The sequence below is a fragment of the Styela clava genome, chromosome 6 (genome assembly GCF_964204865.1).
Source record: "Styela clava chromosome 6, kaStyClav1.hap1.2, whole genome shotgun sequence".
NCBI lineage: Eukaryota > Metazoa > Chordata > Ascidiacea > Stolidobranchia > Styelidae > Styela > Styela clava.
This window is the reverse complement of record NC_135255.1, coordinates 8,708,491-8,724,029: the sequence shown is the minus strand read 5'-3', so window position 1 is coordinate 8,724,029 and position 15,539 is coordinate 8,708,491. Positions and strand designations below refer to the sequence as shown.

The 15,539-nt window shown below is 32.7% G+C and overlaps 1 protein-coding gene across 1 annotated transcript in view; it reads left to right on the top strand.

Annotated features, from left to right (window-relative positions):
* The window catches only part of LOC120331689 (leucine-rich repeat-containing G-protein coupled receptor 5A-like), a 51,016-nt gene that overhangs the window by 24,776 nt on the left and 10,701 nt on the right, over positions 1-15,539 (top strand). The window contains exons 3-6 of the mRNA XM_039398814.2: positions 976-1,047; positions 4,859-4,933; positions 12,394-12,465; positions 12,873-13,016. Of these exons, the coding sequence (XP_039254748.2) occupies positions 976-1,047; positions 4,859-4,933; positions 12,394-12,465; positions 12,873-13,016 (363 nt within the window). The remainder of the gene's footprint in view (positions 1-975; positions 1,048-4,858; positions 4,934-12,393; positions 12,466-12,872; positions 13,017-15,539) is intronic.

Here is a 15,539-nt window from a genome sequence, read left to right as displayed (position 1 = left end):
TCAAGTAATCTCTTGGTTTTTTTCAAAACCTTCTCGGCTTAGGTATCAAGTACTATTTTATAAATTTAGTCTTCTGCGCAAGGACGTAAAAAAAAACAATACTATATAATACTTATCATTCCTACATAATATATCGTTCAGTATATAGTATAGTAAGAAACAGTAAAAATTTTCCTTTACAAGAAGTCGAAAAGGTGATCGCCATATGTTCTGATGAATATGTTTTTTTAGTAGGTATAGTAATCCATAAAGACGGCTCATTCGTACGGATCCAATTTCAAAACAAAAAGAAACTGGCGTTGTATATTACTTTTTATCAAATTATCGCGAATCAAATTGAGCCCCATTAAGGGGAAGTTAGAAATCACAACGGAGAATCAGGCAAACGAAACAAAAAATGTTACATTCTTGGTCCAGATTGTAAGTTTGAAGACTATGCATTAGATAAAAGCTTTCCACTGTAGTCATTTCCATCTTCAAACATCCTATAAAATATCAATTATAGATAATATTATCCTTATCAGGTTAACACTGAGGAGTGGTTTGATTCAGTAAATAATGTAAAACCGATCATGGTACTTGGTCACGTTCTACCCGGGGCGCAAGAATTGCAAAAGCAAGAGAAATTTATTGTAGCATACTCCAAGAAAAAAGGGAGGAAACTTACTTGGCGCTAAATACTTTTTTAAGTATATCTAAAATATATACTCTATATAAACTTCAACCAATTAATGCCATGCTCAACCATGCTCAATAAGATACTATTTACTCCATTGTCCCCAAGTTGAATTATTGTGATGCGCAATTATACTTGACAATATTTATACCTGTATCTTACAAACAATACAGTTCAAGTTTAGGGTTATACTTCGCATCACTGTATATTAAAAGAATACCAAATTTATATATTCATTGGCATGAAAGATAGAAAATTAGATATAAATTATTAATCATAATTTAATTTTGTTTTCTCAGGGATCTCAGCATGAACAACATATCAAGCATTTCTTCAGAATCATTTGCAGGACTCAAACAACTTCAGAAATTGTAAGTAATTTATAAGACTCAAAGATTTGAAATCGTCGATTTGTATTTTATTGATCAATTCTTTTTCGCTCCAAACTTTTTTGGGGGAAAATCGCTTAACCACGGGTCTTTTTTTTTTCAAAAAAATCTAGAGCGTTCGTTTTTTTTTTTCAATTTGATTACGAATTTCTGGTTTTGTAAATCATTTTTAATGGAGCTGGACATCACGTAATCTTAAATCTTTTACAATACACAATGCTTGGAAATGGGTGTAGGCAGTAATATTACTACGATTTATCTATCAATATTCTGCCTAGTTTTAATTGTTCGAATGCAGAACATCATTTTTATGATATGAGTGTTAGACTTAAAGGGGGTATGTCCACGTGCCCGTATGCTGACAAGCACCATCATTCGCCAAGATAGCACACTTCTATATATTGTTGTTTATCGATTAGGATTCCCACCAGACAATATCGAATATCCATCATCAGATATTAGCTTGCAATATATTGTGATGATTATAGCGTTAAATTTTATCATATTGTTTTTTCAACTGGCCTTAGATAAATAGGCATATAAATATTAAGTCTGAGTATACCATTACTGCGCGTTATAGAGATGATTAGTAGTTCCAAGAATTTTAAAAGAAACAAAATTTAGTTGTCCCAGTGGGAGAAGATAGGCGGGTGATCAGGAAGAGTTCTATGATGTTGTTTTACTACTGACCTGGCGACAATCCAAAAACTGTGTCATTAGGGCTTCCGCACACGACTCTATAGACCATTATTCCCTTGAGTAAATTTAGTTTTTTAAACTGGTTAAGATACAAGAATGTTTTATTTTGCTTAGATTTCACTCTGCGCACATTTGAATATAAGTATGGTAACACGAAACGTACCATAAAAATATTAGTGGAAGTAACTATAAACATAGTAAAAACTACTACGAAAATAGGAGCTAACCTCTACAATTTGACATATTGAATCTCAGGAAGGGATACCTGGGTTTATCTGAATTTTTCAATGAGCAAATGGATGCTATAAAATAGCCTAATGAGTTCTAAGACTTTGGCGGTCGATTCGCTGGCGATAGAATAAAGTTTAAATTCAGTAACACGTGGTTGACAGGTGACGAAGTTGAGTGTTATCTATGTGTCGAATCGAATGCGGTAAATTAAATTTTGCATCATGTTATTCGGGTCAACTGAAATCTGCTTTAATTCCCGTGAGAGTGATGTCAAACTGAGTATTATTCTATCTCGTGGTGAAACTTCTTGGAAGACCATGGAAATTAAATTCTATTACGTAGATATCTACTTTGTCTATTCAATTTGTATTCAACACGTAAATTCTTATGTTCTCAGGAACAATATTTTTATTAACTTGTAATTTGCTATGTCAGTGAAAGTTAGGCATTGTATTGAAAGCCCACAATAAAATTTACATTTTTGGGGTACAGAATAAATACATAATGGTTATAGTTTTATTGTCTTTCGAAAAAAATATGGTCATTTTTTTATCCAAAAGTACTAATAATGATTGGGAGTAAAAAAAATCCCACGAATCCCCTAATTTCAGAAATTCTCAATTCCCACACAAGCGCGAGGCTTCAATAAAAGTGACCCATTGTTTTGTCGCGTATAATTTTACGTCTCTACTGTCGAAGTTCTGCTGCCCTTGAGAGACCTAAGAAATTCGACACTTTCCGGCAATTTCATTGAATTGAGTTTCATGCTTGATGAATTTCATTTAGCCAATTTGAAATGGTATTTAATTAAAAACATAGTGAATTGGTATAGCTTTTTTGTCAAATTTCTTATTTGTGCATCATTGTAGAAAAATTAGAGGGATAAATTAAAGAGACCCTTCATTTAGCTCAATCATGTATTGTCAACCCTAATTTTTTTATGCGTTCATTTTCGATCAAAACATGATCGTGTAAAAACTTTGATTTTTTTCTCCTCTCATCCGACCACCTGGATAATTTCATTATTTGTTTTAAAAATAAACAGTGGAATAAACGAAAGTACCTTTTTTTCTCGAAATTCTATCTTCGCATCGAAAACAGGCGGAACATACATCCATTGTATATTTTTTAATCATGTATGATTATATATGATTGTTCCTGATTATTTTAAGCCAAATTCAATTCGTCCCACAAATTAGTTTCACTTTTGGTTGATTCGTTTATTTTGTATGAAAACTAAAATGAGATTTCGTGGGACTATAGTTCTCAGAAGAAAATAGTTGTATGTAAATCAGGTACAGCTAATATCGACTACTGATATAATATGCACCAAGCATAGAGAATGGATGTGAAACGCTTTTATTTCTGGAGTCCAGAGTTTGGAGCAATACCAGATTGACTTCACTTTCAATTTTTTTTCTCACAAGGAATAATTTTTCGCAGCTTTGCATACAGCTGAACATATATCGGTAAATTAAACTTACTTGAGGAAACAGATAACTCATAAATATTTTGAGTAAATTGACTCTTTTTAACCCCAAATTGTTTTGTTTGTTTTTGAATCGTTTCTTATTTTTAATTTTGAAACCAAACCGAGAAAATCCGATTCTCCCACAATGAATTTTATAATTTTCGCACGGTATAACTATCGCTGCGCTTCGACTATTTTTTTCTCATGAATTTTTTTAAACATTGTAAAAAAATTGTAAACGAACACTTCAACATTCCCATAAATTTCGGCGCGAACCCGTTTGACCCGTTTCCTTTTTCATTTTGGTATAATAGATTGTTATAAGTAAGTACAAACTAACTCACGCCTTCAATATATATTATAAATTGCATTGTGGTTAGTTGTTCTGCAACTGGACACATTCTTGACTTAACCCCGTCATGTTATCTTAGGACGAATGTAACCTATGTATCTCATATGAACTTCATGAGACGTAGGTTTGACGCAATGGGTTCAGGTTGGCAGCACAATCAACAAATACACATAGTTATTTTAATTTGCAATATTGATATAAAATTCTGTCTTTCGCGTTTAACCAATGGAGTACACATCGGTTCATTAGTGGGAAATTTTCCAGACAAGTCAGGCGTGCTCGGCCTGATGCATGACCTACTACTGTTCTTATACCAACTTGATTATAAATGATTAGATTCTTGAAAATGAGTATACGTGATTTTATTTTACGACGATCATTTTCTATGAAGATATTTATATTATCTCATATGTCGAGAGCTATTTTCAGCTTGCTGTTTTGTTTATCTTGTTGACTTTTGGGGTTAGGAAAGTTTTGATAGAAACCAATTACGGTTAACTGACTTGAAAAAACTGTTTTCTTTTCTGATAATTTGGGTCACATAATAGTGAAAGATAAAGTCATCGATCAAAAACATTTCCGCTTTGTTCTGTGTATAATACGAACTTTTCATTTTGATTTATAATTTGTTTTTCTTTGTTTTATTACTTTAGTTGCTATTGTCAAAATTCGATTGAAAAAGATAAGATGCAATTTTCTCTCATATTTTCTTTATAGTCATTTTAGTCCAATGCATAATCTCACATCTGGCCTCTGTTTTGTAAACTCACAAACAGCAAAAAACATTTACAGGTACAGGTATCTTGTGGTGCATTGAAGTAACCGCTAAATAATGTAAAATCGAACTGAACCTAAACATCCCGTCAAGTTACTGGCAACTCGTCAACAAACATCTGACTATATCGAGACTTATTTTATTGTTTTACAGTTTAAATGAATCTTACAAGAACGTCGGCGTCTAAGTCTTATTTAATATGGTCTTCGCTTAAGAATTGAGGTTGCCAACTCAACTAAAATTAAACTTTTAATTTATTTTTCAGATCTCTATTTGGAAACATCATCTCCGAACTTCCCGAAGGAATTTTTACTTCCGGTTTCAAGAAGATGCATACATTGTGAGTTGAAACTTACGCTTATTGTTTTAAAAATTTGTCAATTACTCCACTTCCGTAGTGTCCAACATTGGTTACAAGTACCGTAAAATAGGAAACAAATAAGACAAAAGCACATGCTTTTGGGGGAGAATACTCAGGTCTTCAAGAATTTTTGCATTTTCCATGACCACTTCACTTATTTTTCCAAATGATAAACCGACAGCATGAAAGTAAATATTTTTACCAAAAATTGTGGAAAGGTTTATATAATGTAAAGTCTAGAAAACAAATCATGACTTATTTAGTCTTACACCTACCTAATAAACAAAGTGAATCTGGACAATGCGGTTCTAAGAACCCAAACGTAATAAAAAACAACTCTCACGAAAGCCGGAATTAATAATTACTTCACAGGCAATGGAGGGCAACAAATTGAAGTTAATGAATTGAACTAATTCACTTGGCACGCGCGACTAATCACAATATCCGCCGATTAAAAATACTCTGTATAATTAGTTGCTTACCTATACTATGCCACACACAAAGAAGTTAAAGAAAAAACAAGGAATTGTGTTCTGTTTGTTCGCGTGACAAATAAGTCGGTATTATAAATTTAGGTATATTCTCAAGTTCAACCAGATTGACGGGAATGACAAATAAAAATGATGCCAAATGCAAATTTGAAAAGGCAAATATAGATATAAATGCGATTTCACAGTATTGGTGTTTTGGTGAAATTTTGACATTTTTCACGGAAATTTTTAGAGGGAATAGGTTTTGTCTAATCCAATCAATTTTACAACCTAGTCGAAAAAACAGTATTATACTTTGAAAAAACACTAAAATATATATAAGAAAGCATTGTATACCAAAGTCAGGTTCAGAATTATATATTGTTTTGCAGTCATATACTCTGACTACATTCAAGCAAATAATCATATCTCGTGTGAAATCAATTCTGCGTATAAACTCAGTTATGCCATGCTGTGTTATCCAAATATTTCCGGTTGTACAAAATATTTTGAATATCGTCACAGCAGGTTTTGCGTTCATTGTACTTAATTTGTTTTTATAATTCAGTATCGAAAAATAAACAATAAATTGCAGAAATTTATTTATAGCAAACCAATAAACTAAAACGCCTCAAAAATCATTTTTGACAATTTTTCACTTTATATTACAACTTTCGAGTACATTTACAGATTTATTTTCATTCACCATCTGGCCATTTCTTTTCAAGGCATTTCCGATTCCCGAAAATATTCTAATCCATTTATATCAACGTGTTATTCATCTCAATGTTCCGTAAATTAAAACAACATTTTTCCGGAATTAGGAATATAATTTACGTTGTTTTATCAATACCTTTCAACACACCCGACAGTGAGTAATATTTATGTTCTGATCGAACATGAGTATGGTAAAACCACGCCTCAATCCACGCTTGTTCTGCCAATTTTCTGGTTTATTGAGTTCTTTCTACCGGTGGTCCGCAATCTGAATTCAAAATAAATCTGTATATTATCAAAGAGGCGGGGCATATTATTCGTGCAAGCTAACAAAAGCTTAGCCATTAGCTTACAAATCCATTGAGCGTGGAGATCTCACATGTCAAATGGACCACGGATCGTGTGGTGTGAAAGGGTCGCAAAACTTAAAAGAGAGAGGTTTAAACGTTTTGAATTATGCGGTAGTGAAAATATATTTTGATAACGTTAGCTTGAGTTTGGTTAGTTTTTGCTAAAATAATATTATTGGTAGAAGTTATGTCTGAAAGTGAACTTCTGAGAAAAAATGATTTTCTATGCTCATTTTTATGCAAATAAATTCGTTCCTCATGATAATTATTGCGAAACAATCAATTGCAGTTTATTCATTCATTGCTGTCGAAATTTTTTTTTTCTAATATTATGTTTTGATTATTTTATTTAAACTTACAACGATGTTCAATTGATTGAAATAGCGTGCTCTTATCTACTGTTGTTTCTCTCTGCATTTGTGTTATGCATGGACTGCTGGGCTAGCATATGGCAAGAATCGTTGGTGTAAAGAACGTATCTGGGAACGTCTAACCCAATCCCAATGATTATCGAACATCAAGGAAACTAAATTATTTTTAAAAATAGAACCTCTTAGATATCTAAAAAATATATCTATCATATTATCTCGGTAAAAATAGATTGGCGTTTGCAGCCTAAATCTGAAAATCTCATCACGAATTGCTTGCTCCTATTTGATCAAATTATTTCTGTCGTCAAACCATCAATCGCAATTTTGAGGGTCAGTTTGGTCATTCAGTGCCCTCAAATCTTTATATAAAGTTTCCACCACATGGACAACTGGTTGATTTGGCTATGAACATTTTTCGTATTTAACATATTCATCCTTCTGTTGGAATTCCGAGTTTAGTTCAGACTCTGGAAACCTTTTCGTAGGTTGTCGTGAGTCTTTTAAAATCATATCCGAATCACAATATGATCACAGCATAGTCAGATTTATTTCGGTTGAAAAACTACTTCATAGAGGCATTTTTTAAATTGTCTAAAATAACTACTGATAAATTCAAAGGTATTCTCCAATTATTAATGCCTTTCGCATATATTTTCAGTAGTTGGGCAATTTTTTGTTATTAAATTCGTTTGATAATTGAGCAATTGTACGATTTGTTTTGAAATTTTCGACTCCCGTTAAAAAAAAATTCGTATAATCACAGTGCGTCTAAAAATTTCCTGAATATTACCAACGCTTTTCTTGTTATAGAACTATTCAGCCAACCTATGATTTTCTGTTGTCACGTAAACAAAACGAAACACTTTTAAACCCGTGCCGCCTTATTGATACATATGAAACATTTTAAAGCATATGTCAATATCAGTGATTTGGGTTTATTATTGGCGAAACAAAAATAATATGACGACATTAAAGTAAAAATACATTACTTCAGGAATATTTGGTAGTGGAAATTTGAAAAAAAATTTAAGATTTTTTTTCAGAGTTTTATCAATGTGAATCTTGTCATCAGTCATCTTAAAAATTATTTTAAAGTAAACCCGGAAAAATGTCTCCTAATATTTTATACCTAAAATATCAATATCACTGACGTCACACTATTGGGCTTCAATACCCAGTAAGGGTTGTTTGCTTTTTTTGTTCCACGGAAAAGTTTACTCAATTCATATTTGATAATTAATTCAATACAATGTAGTCATTCTTAAAGTAATATACTAATATCGGTTATATTGCACGTTTTTGATAATTTATTGTTTCCGCCAAATTAATCTTCTCATCCATCATTTTGGCTTTATATCACCATAGTATTTAATATTGAGTAAAACAACACGAAATCCAGTTTAGGTCATGTAGTTCGGCTGTCAATCATGCTCAAATCACAATACAGAGGTGTCAACCCAGAGGGAGCATCTAAAGGGCGTGGTTTATAGGCGGCGATTTTGGTCAATAACAAATTTACACAGAGTGGCAGGTTAACCCTCTATATTTGTACTTCTTCCAAACACTTCCATTATTCACGTATGGGATATTGATAAAATCAGTCTCAAAATTGTTTTTATCAATAGTCCATGCTTTGCACAGTCTTCTAGAATGAACTCTTCTATCTTGAAATGTACTAATGACATAAGAATTTATCTTATGGGCATCGATTATTTCTTCAAAATCCTTTGCTTTAGGCATGTTTGCATAGTCCACAATAGGATGGGTAGACTATACTAAATATCGTGCTTAGAAAGACACCCACATTTTCCTTCCCACAAACGCTATTGTGATATCCCGGTATCAGTTTTGACATGTTACGCCTATTGTGTTAGATAGTATTGAGGTAATATCGATCTAAATAACAATATGGCCTTATAATAACACTTCAATTAGATGGATATATAAATCCATAAATCACAGTATGTCTACATAATTGTGGACGGGATTCAGTATACGATGCATATCCATTGCTTCTGATTATTTTCTCCTGTTGAATCCTGATCGGAAACGACTAGGGTTAGCAAAGCTAATTAGGATTATAATTTTTAACATTTCACGGGATGACCTTGTAAAGCTAAATATTCAAATCAGCCAAAAACTATTAAGTGTACAACAGACATATAATTCAAAAAATGTAAAATTATATTTGATAATACGCATTAGATATTTTACTCGTAACCAAAATAAAAAACAGTCCGAGTAATTCTTTACCTCATTTGTGTTAACTTGAACTGCTTCAAGTTACGCTTCACTCGGCATGCATTTACTGACGGTAATGCATCACCACAATTCTATACGTTTACTTAAAGATTAGTCTTCTTTACTTTTGAGTTTACGTGATCTTGTTTTGAACAAATTGGCCTAAAAATACTGATGTTTATTGCATAAAAACATGCAACACTTTTATAAGCTTGGTACGGATGAATAAAAAAAAACTGTCATGAACTAATCTATCACCTAGAAATAATAAAACTAAAAATAAAATTAATATGGACTCAACTATTAGGAGGCCGCACGTAAACTCATTTTGAGTTGATACTGGATTTATGCGAGCATATCATCTATATCATATTTCCAACAATGTTGTCTCGTAGCTGTTTCAAATGCCAGCAGTTTGTGGCGGTGTCATTTGATGTCTTTGATAATTTTTAAGAAGCAACCTGTCGTCTGACAGAAATAACAATATCGACCTCCCGTCATATGATTTCAATAATTGTTTTAATTGTGTATTGTCATAAATGATGCTTATAAAGCGTTGAAGTGATTTGCACATCCTATGTGGAACTCGTGTGTCAATTTTTAAACAGCCACTGATTTTGTAATTGATACCTCCTGTGGTGGCGGGGATCGAGAGAGTACAATGTAAGTTCATAAAAGGCGTCTAGTTTCATTAGCTATGTGTTGAACTACGGAATAATTAAGTGGTAAATATGTGCTACTTTTGCTGTCCAAGCGAAAACTTCGAGTTTTCTTACCGGGCATATATTCACAATCTAGCAAAAAGAGTCTAAAACTTATTTAAACATATATATGCAATAATATTCTGCTTTTGTCTCTATGAACTTTTGATTTGTTGAAGCATTCTTGTGATCCAGGTCATTCTGATCCTACGACACAACAAACGCAGAATGAAATAGAAAATAGAGTTGTTCACACGACATTCTAACCCATTTCTTTAATGCAAAGTAACTCAAGATACACTTCTAATATATAATTTGGTCTGACGTATTAAAAGATTCCACTTCTGTTTAATCCGTTTGCCAAATGGACGATCATTTGAAATACCAACAAAGCAGATAAAAAAAAACAAAGTCAGTACCGTCACACAGAATTTAAATATAGCTCGCCGAAATCGAACAGCGTATAATCCACGCGGTGGCGCAATTTTCAATCATTGATAAGTTTGGGGATAAAACAAGAGAAACCAGCCAGTCTACTAGGAATATGAGCGTATAGCAATTATTTTTCACAGAATCTTTCCAGGAATTCGTCCTTTTTTGCTGCTCCAAATTGGGAATCGATTGACCCAGTGCTTTGAGAAAAAATATATTTTTTTTGTCCCCAAAACAACAATAATATGAACAACATCAATTTCTGGGAGGAATACGCAAAAATTATAAATAATATTCTTGTACGAGACGCGTATATCCTTTAATGCTTCAAAGTCGTAGACGATTGATTCCGTGCTTTAGGGAAAAAGAGCTTTTTATGCCAACAACAACATTTCCCATCCTTTGGTACACTTTGTCTTCAAAAGGTTTATACTTTACTTATATCAAAATTTTGACTGCGTTCGGGTATTTTTTCATACAAAAGCCCTCTCTAATTTTTTAAAATATTTAATAAAGATTACGATTAAGCGCCCGCGATAAAATAACATCTCATCCAACTGTTGACTCGAAAATATTTTGAAAATAAAGGTGTCAAAGTAAACAATCGAAGTCAACAATCTCTCGATTATCATAACTTGATATTTCTTCCACTTCAACGCAACCGTCACAGCGACGTCTGTTAGTATTGCTGTAATAATAAAAGTTTTTTTAAGGAAAATCTGCCTTATATTTCATTATAAATACAATACCTACTCGAAGTTTCCATATTTTAACACACTGAATGCAAGCAAAATGATATTTGGGCATGAAGTGGACCTATGGATCGTTTGCCAAATTGTTGTCGTGAAAAGAAAAAAAATCACTTTTCTCCGCTACTGATGAATCAATAGATTGCGAATTTTTAGTAGCCTACTTAGAGATGGGAGTATTCGCTTCAAAACTATTACTCTTTAAATTCCCTTTTATGAGTCCTATGCGGCTCGACATTTCCTCACAAATTTCGCTATATTTGCGGATATTGCGTCACCATGTGGCTCCCTCTCATTCTAGTCCGACATCATTTTGACAAATCCGACCCTCTCCAAGGGTTTTATAGGAACCCTCGTGAAATGCTACGTTGTGGGACAAGTTTGACTTGAATCACTTGAATGTTCAGATAAATGATTTCTGTGTAGGTTGTATATGGTACTGTTGTACTGCAGTTACTCATTTGAATTTCATGTCCATATATTTGAACATTGCACTCTTTTACTTTGGAAATGCAGTAACCATAGTTAATTTATATTTTATATAATGTTAGTTGAGCTCGTTACATGCAATATTTGTATTTAACTATATTAGTAGTGTTTTCATTACAAAATCGAGACATCATTTTTAGACATATTCATTTAATGTAATCTACTAATATATATTAAAAATACATTGCCACAATATACAAAATATAAGCGATAAGACGATAAGATATAAAGCATTTAATTGATGTGAACCACGAGCTTTGACATTCTCATAGTCAAAACAAGATTACATATTTACAAGCAGTTATATAGTCATAACCTTACCACAAATTTCATAGAATCAGAGTTTGTCGAAATGTGTCATCCCCCAAATGGTGATTGAGATCATATAACCAACTTTACTCCTAACTGTAACTAAACGTCACATATCAAAAACACAGAATAATCGTGAATATATAGTCACAAATATTTTTATTTTATAAAATGACTTTGGCTACAGTTAGGAGTAAGGATGATATGATCTCAATCATCATTTGAAGGGCCTCCTCCGTAAAAAGCATTTTGGGTCTACATGCGGGTGCGATGGATGGCCTTTTCTACCTTTCGTGCGTTAGTCCGGAATATTTCAGCATCGCGAGTTAAATTTCATGTTTAAATTCCATAAGAACAAGTCAGTTTTTCTTTTCTTAGACGAATTATAAAGTCCTGAATCGTTCCGTTGACTTCTGAACGTTTGAAACTATCTACACGTCATGTCTGGAGCGATTTCTGGCAATAGTGTGGGTTGGATATTCTGTATTCAGAAAATGAATATAGAAAAACAACAATGGCAATTTTTAATACTATCTACTAGTCTGTTATTAACAACATAAGTATTTTTGATTTTTCCGCCCACAATAATGATTTGATTTTTTTTTATCAGGTTATTGCAAGACAATCGTTTAACTTCTGTCCCAGTGAACACGATCAGCAAAATGGGAAATTTGAAAAATTTGTAAGTGACTAAAGTTATACATTATTAAGATATCTTTAGTAAATTATAGTCAATTAGACAAAAATATATCAACAACCAGCAAAGGGTATTTGGTAACAATTGCCTGAAGAATCTCCTCGTCGATGGCCCACATATCAGTTGTGGAGTTTGGGGTAACTATGTAAGATGAGAATTCTCATTCAAAAACAGGATATGGACATTTCTGCAAATGCTAGATTTGTTCTTGTACTTTTAACAATGCAGATCGAAACTAAACTGAAAGTAAACTTGGGAATTTTTTTTTTTTTCAATCATTTGTCAATCATGAAATTGTGACGTTTCTAATTATATAATCTGATTAATGAATCAATAAAATCAACCGCATCAGATCTTGTCAATAAAATATCGACATCTTTGTGTTTTTATAGAAATCTCGGAGCAAATTTTATTGAAGAAATTTCAGCGAATGCATTTGCAAGACTTGAAAATTTAGAACACGTTTGGTTGGATGATAACTTTTTGTCAGAAATCCCATTCAGAGCTCTAAGCAAAGCTCCAAATATCAAAGCGTTGTAAGTATATTTTGACTATTATTTCATATTTCTGCCAAAACGGTTACTTACGATGTCATATTAAACAGAAGGGTCCCGTGTGTGAACGCAAATGCGGGAGATTTGCGGTTTTATTCGTTTCATTATATTGAGCAGGGCTATGATCTCCTGTCTCGCTAAATTCTTATTTCCAAACCTCCACTTTTATGGCTGAACTTATTCTATTCAGTAATTTAGACCCAATTTCAGGCTAAGAACCTCGTCACAGTCAGCCACCGATTAGATACTTGTTTTAAAAGACTTCTTTTTGACGCCTATTGGCTATAGTTTTCCCTCAACACCAATAGAGATGAGATTCGTGCATTGGTTCGCGTAATATTTTAATAAAATTTATCAATTTTGAATCTTTTTCAACAAATTATAATCACGCTCAATTAAGACTCAATATTATGATTCACTCATGTGACAAAAATACTTGGGGTAAAGCCTAAAAAACAAGCATGATCTTCACTTTAAACAGTCTGTTTCAATTTTGTATGTTTTAAAGACCCCGTAACCTCTGGCAACGACACCATGTAAGCGCAGATCGTATATGCACTTCGAGTGGGGCGTTTTATACACTAAATTACTGCGCCACCCTTGAGTCACTTCGTTTTCTTGACATGATTTACGAGGAACAAGACACAGGCTGCGAGGTCGTGTTTCGACCTACACCTCTTCAAAACAAACACATTTAGCACACTTTTCCTGTCAGCATTGACAAATAAAATAGCTTTAAAAAAGAAAACGTTGCAGAGTGAATTCATACGTGATGTTAGATAAGCTCATTTAAAATATCAGAAAACCAAGCCTAAATGGGGATAATTAAAAAATCAAAATCAACTATATTATTGGTGTTAGGATGCCCTAATAGGCAAAATGTAATATATCTGTTTTTTAATCGTAACTTGATGTTCGATTTTTAAAAAATATCATCGAACCATAAACCATTTACGGCCAATAGCCGACTGATTGAAACTGATGTACTTTAAAGGTGGTTATCATTCTGACAGGTATACTATAAAATTACAATAAATGCTGCGATTTACTAGCAGTATTCAAGAACCCACGGACACATAATGTTACTGTGGGAAAACTTGACGAAACATAAGAAACGTTTTTACATTCTATAATTAGATCGTACATTGTTCTTTTGCCACCAAGGCACGGGCCGGAATAAACAAGTAGTCATTGTTCATCGTTTGAGTTGATAATAGTGAATATGTTCTCTTTGTACAAAGCGTGCAATAATCCGCCACCTACAGCGTTGTCTTTCACGTGTGGGAAAGGATAAAATACAATAAATTGATGTTAGGATTTCTTTAAATAAATAAATCAAAAAGTCTGGACAACTCATAATAAACACTATCATAATATGCTCTCATTTGATCTCGACCTGGGGATATAGGTTTGAATTGGGTTCGGTATTTGAAGTCGTTTTTTTTTTCTAAATGATGGCCCTAATTTTACCTCTAACTTTTCAATCTATTTATTTTTTAATTCATACAAAATAATGTGACAAAAAAAGAATGATCGGAAATTGAGTTTCCCATTGGTAGTCAGTTTAACTAAATAAAATTCATCATGTCTTAGTAAAACGAAAAAATACTAACTTATTTTCACATCCGCCCTCAGTACTCGGTAGTTTATTTCTTCGCCATACGGAAAATACATAAATTGGACGATAGAATATAGAAAAAAGGAAAATGTTATTTGCTAGTAAAAGGAGACGCAATAAACATAATACTGGTTATCGAGTAGCATCACCCTTGACGAAGTCTAATTTAATGCAATCGTGAAAGAAAAAAAATTACTAACATCACATTAGAGAAGTACGTTTCGAGGCGTAACATATTTCCAGAATTTATCATTTTATCAATAGAGAACATTTCTGACGGCTGTCGAAAAGGGTAACAGTTCAATTGATATTTTATTGATATTAACAATCTTAAAAAACGTCCAAATTAGTAAAAATGGCAGACACGTGTCTTGAAATGATTTTATCTATGAAATATTTGATAAAAAAAGTAGCAACAGCTGCTAATTGGTCGTTTTGATACGCGTGGTTGCTTCTTTTTTGGGAAGATGTAGACGATAACAACGTTAGAACTCAAAATATGATTAATTGTCGAACATCAAAGCGAAACAGAGTAAAAATTATGACAACACAAACAAACAAACATCTTTGCACAGAGCTACTATTCATGAACAAATGCTTGAAATATTTTAAGGCGACTATACGCGAATACAATCGCGTGTACATTTGATGCTTGAATTCGATAAATTGTGTTAATAAATCGATGTGTGTTGGGAACAATCAACTCAATAGAGTTTTCAAAAACAAATATTAAACTTTAAAATTATGTGTGTGGATTGATAAAACATATTTATATATCAATATATCAGATATTTAAACAAAACTCGATTGCTGTACAGTTGCTGTATTTTTACACTTTTCAATACCCTTCTATACGTTATTAAAAAAGGCTATAAGAAAGCAGATAT